This window comes from Tribolium madens, unplaced genomic scaffold (genome assembly GCF_015345945.1).
Source record: "Tribolium madens isolate multiple individuals breed KSU strain unplaced genomic scaffold, Tmad_KSU_1.1 Scaffold_11;HRSCAF=98;Tcas5.2_LG3b, whole genome shotgun sequence".
NCBI classification, from domain to species: Eukaryota; Metazoa; Arthropoda; class Insecta; order Coleoptera; family Tenebrionidae; genus Tribolium; species Tribolium madens.
In genome coordinates this window covers 6,188,237-6,193,139 of record NW_025400975.1, presented here as the reverse complement: position 1 = coordinate 6,193,139, position 4,903 = coordinate 6,188,237, and the positions used below count along the sequence as shown (strand labels likewise).

At 33.0% G+C, this 4,903-nt stretch overlaps 1 protein-coding gene across 2 annotated transcripts in view; it reads right to left on the bottom strand.

Annotated features, from left to right (window-relative positions):
- Window positions 1-270: 270 nt before the first annotated feature.
- LOC123007687 (zinc finger protein 502) overlaps window positions 271-4,903 on the bottom strand; it is a 29,130-nt gene continuing 24,497 nt past the window's right edge. For both annotated transcript variants that reach the window (XM_044403102.1, XM_044403110.1), the window contains exon 5: window positions 271-3,201. In XM_044403102.1, the coding sequence (XP_044259037.1) occupies window positions 2,891-3,201 (311 nt within the window). In that variant the 3' untranslated portion in view covers window positions 271-2,890. The remainder of the gene's footprint in view (window positions 3,202-4,903) is intronic.

Sequence of the window (4,903 nt, the reverse complement as noted above, 5' to 3'; positions counted from 1 at the left end):
TACATTATATTGAATTTAATTTTTAAATGGTATCTCTTCCGGTCACCTGAGATTGGCACCTGCGCATGACAATACTATTCAAAACATTAAATTTCTCAAATCAGTTTTTCTAAAAAGAGTTTATAGGAATGGCATGTTACATAACCTACAATTTTTCACGTTAAATATCTGTCAATTAAACCATAACCGGATGCAGCGTTGCCAACAGACACAGTCATTTTGGGTTACAAAAATGGAAGAAAAAATCGCATGGTGGGAGAGAAATACAAGTTTGGGTTTAACAAATACATTCATATTTATTTAATATGCAATACAAAGAGAATCAATTCATATATTTCTATTAGAATATAATATTTATAATATAAAACAATTCCGGTATCTATTATTTACAGTATTTGTACTTTTGAGCAAATACTTGTATTGCATGTGTTTAAAAAAAATACGACTATTGTACATTGGTTGAGCATTTAGTAACTGTCATTGTGTAATGGCATTATTGAGGTTACTGTTGAGTAGCTGTAGTAAAAAAATTGAAATGATTCTCTTATTCAAAGTACGTTGGACGCAAAATAGTTCCGATTTATAAACACATATATACCACTGGATAAACTTTTGAGTACTTCATGTTTATCTTATAGATCATCAAACCGAATAATACTTGAAAAGAAATAAATCAAAAACAAAACCTATAAGATAAACACAGCATTTGATTCTTTAAAGATTGTCTTACGAACAGAAATGCGGGCGTTTTGAAGACACCAATTGTCCAAACACTCTGACTAACTAAAAACATTTACAAGACAATTTAAAAAACCCTGTTCATTAATATCCCAGTCTTTTGGTTGGTTTTCTGATCCTACTGATTTAAATTTTGATTCTCTAAGTAAATATCACTTGGCAAATTGACAAACCCTTAGCGAATTAAAACGATGATGTTTCTCACCTCAGTCTCACTATAAACTTTAAAAAAAAAGAAACACTGTAGAGTGAGTCGCGAAAATACTAAAATGCAGTGTAACAAAACATAACAAAAACCCTTACAATAGTTATAGACTATGGCACTTAACAAATAGTTTTACACCATTTCCACTCTAAGAGATCTCAGTTTACTAAAATTAGCAAACACGGATTTAGCTGCACTTAGTACAATATTCCTTATTACTACATATATGAGTATTTTAGAGTAGTTAAACTACGTAACTATCGAAATGGAAGTTAAATTATTGCAGTTGCACGCCGGCAAATGAAAATTTCGACTTTTTAACCGTTTTTCAAACTGACAAATGGAACAAATGGAATGGTTTGGGAATGCTGAGACACGTCCAACTCAAATATTAATTGCAAACCGAAATTATTTCAAAGTCTTTGGTGTCAGTCTTGCCGCTGATGAAGTTGATTTGAAGCAGAGTCAGTTTGAAAAACGGTAGAGTATAGAAAGTGACCCAACTGGGATATCACACAATCACTTAATCTCGTCTTATCTCTTTACATTATTACACATTTGAGTAAAAATGATTTAAAAATTGAATTATATACATAAAAAGGCTTACAACTAATTAAATGCTATCACGTTTTATATAAGTCTTGTAGCTCAACAAAATCGGCTGCTACAGCCGTGATCAAAGTGAAAAAAGGTAGGCCTGCACACCACTTTCAAATCCTAAACAGTTCAATATATCTTTTTCACTAAAGTAATCGTATACAAATAATCTATATAAACAAATACATTTACAAAAAACGATTTGGTCATTAGTTCATTACAATAGCTTTGACGGGGCCTAAATTCTAAAATTTGCACCACGTGATCAAGACGCATTGTTGCCAACTGAAACAGTGCTTTTTGGTCACGCGGTGCACCTCATCGCGGACAAACCTAACCACAATTCGACTTCTGTTTGTGCAAAGGTGTGTAGACCGTTTATAAAAAGTTTCACCTCTTAATGTATATGTTTATAAAAACTGTAGATAATATAAAGAATGATTTTTCACACCATCACCCCTATTATTAGTGTGTTTATAACATTTAAATCTGTAAAAAAATCACTTGAACGAAATTTTTCTGTTGATGGAGAAGTGAAGAGGATTTACGTTGCGCAAAACTGTTAGAACCCGTCAAACAGTTCTATAATTCTCTCTTGCCAATTTACATTAAAGAGATCACATAAGAGTAAAATCTAACTACAACAATAAAGTTACACTAGACTGAGAGCTGGGAACGAGTGATTTATTGTGTCAATTGACACATTGTTTTTCAATATGTCTGTCTTTGTCGTGATTTTGCAGGATCTACTCCACTTAAACGGTTAAGTGTGGGTGCTAAAAGGCGATGAAAAACGAAAATTGAATCAAAACTCTTCCGTTTAAGCCGATTTAGTGAGCAAAAAAGCCACAAGGGCCCGAAATCAAGCTCAAAAATCACACATCGTGCGCTCTCTTTTTAATTGAAAAAAATTCAAGTTTCATGATTGGTTGATTGTTTTCTAACATGTGACCTAACCACAATTTGACATTTCAAATGTCATTATTTGTCGTTGGCCAGGTCTCAGCCTCGCGTTCTTAAAAAGTACTTTGTTCTTAAAGTATTGCCACTATGTGAACAGGACACGTCTGGATAAAATTTAAAATACTTTTACATTTATATTTATAGTATGTATACTTATCGCGTTAAGTGCTACATTCCGTATGTTACAGTGAACCAGTGTAGTGGTTCTCAGCACCATGTGATAATCACTCAGCAAAATACCCCGTGGATATTTCATTGAAATCACCAATAAATATATAACTTAACTATAGGATGAGTCCGTTAAGCTTGCAACTAAGTGTCGGGTTCAGTCCATAGACTGGCAAAGGGTCACCCAATACACGGACCCAGTTGCCAGCTCGCCGTTAGTCACTGGGTCGGCAAAGCATTGGGCGGCTTGAATTCCGGGTTGGTAGCCTGAAACTGGGCTACGCTCGTTGGAGGGTTAAAGCTGGGGGCGTAACACTGCGGGAAGTACAGCTCGGGTTTGACCACCGTCGTGGGGGTGAGGCCGCGGGGTAGCATACCGTTTGCTGTTAATTTGCCATCGGAACCGGTGGAGTCCCGACGCGTTTTCGCCGCGTGGGGGTTCATGTGGTTGTCGATGTGCTTCTTCACCTCGGGCTCGGTGGCGAAGCGCCGACGGCAGTTGGGCATCGGGCAACAGAACGGTCTGTCACCTGCGGAAAAATCAATGTTTTTAGTACACGAGGACGACAGTCCGAGTGGACTTAATCTAAATTTCTGTATGTTAAAAAAAATTATGTCAATTAGATGTAAATATATTAACAGTGCAATAATTATGATTAATTTCATTGAAATTGGCCATGGTTGTGTAAACCGGGCTTTAAATGTGAAAAAGGCTTTAAAAGTGAGGTTAAGATAGTTAAAATTTTATTTTTAAAGAACCCTCTTTCAGAGGTTTTCAGGGAGTTTTTTTCCATAAAAAGTTTAATACCCTGTTTCATCCCTTTGTAGGTGTAGTTTTAATACCAAAAACATGCACTATTTGCTTTCGAGAAAATAATTTGGCTTTATTAAAATTGCCATTAATTCCATTAATCTAAAACAGGAACAACAAAAAGAAAATGATTATGTTTTCAAACATACTTTAGCGTGAACTCTAAATCTGGAGTTCTGAGAGAACTATTTTTAATTATGATTTGAAAAAAAAACTGGGAATAACGAACAAGCTGTTAAAAGTACATTTTTACTACATTTCGAAAATAATAATCATACAAAGTTCAGTGTTTGCTATTAAATACTTTTTTTTTCTGTTTGTGAATTTTTTCAGAATTTTTCTTATAATTTTTAATTGATTCTTAGCCATTTTAGAACTAGCCATGTTTAAAATAGATAAATATATTTAATAATAATAAATAATAAATAGATTTCCCAAGGAGTTGGCCCAAAATGTAAAATGTCTTACACACCGGGTGCATTTGCGGTCCCATCTTTACTAATCACTCTTGTGAATAATACGAGTATTACATTTTTGTAGGTAACTAATTAGACGTAGATTAGCAAAAACTGTATTTTAATAAGTAGCGATTTATCAGAAGTATAATGTTTATTGAAATTTTATGGTAAATCCATTAACTCCCTAAAGTGGTAATAACTGTGTAATTCTGCAATGTTTAAGGCCTGTTAAAAAGTAGCAATATTTATTTAACAACTACATCAAGAAAACCACGGTAATAAAATTTGTTGTAAAAGTTGATGCGTTTTGAAATGTAAAATAATGAAAAACAAGAAACTTAAAATAGTATTTTTTTTTCGAACACTAATATCTAAAAATTTTGTCAAATTAATTTCGCCTTATAAAATATCAGTTACAACACGCGAATGTAAATAACTATTATTCCTAATATGAAGATTCCTAAACTTTTTGGAGGTCGGGAAATTTGTCATTACAATCCGTGGTCGGGAAATCAAATGTCAAAAACTCAATGGACTTAACTATATCCTTGCATCAACTCTGAGAGAGAAATGGATATTTTATTATTTAAAAAAAGTGATTGTGAATAAATAGTATACAAATCTCGGTTTGTATACTCGTTGTTTCTCTACTCGATTGTAATATACTATACTACTCCAAAAAATTAGAGGAACAAAAAATTTTCCCAAATTTTTTGGTGATTTTTAAAAGGCTGTAACACATCGAAAAATGGTCGTTTCTAGATTAAAAAAAAAACATCTTGAAGCTTTAGGTTTCTAGAATTTAAATCTTTTGGCAAATATTTTTTTGTGCTATGGTTATCCCGCAATTCTAATAGCGCAAGAAAAAAATCTAAATTTTTATGGATTTGTTTTTTTCGAGTCTTTTACAATTTTGCGTTATTTGCCAAAGATTAAAAAAAATAAACAAAATTAGTTTTTTAG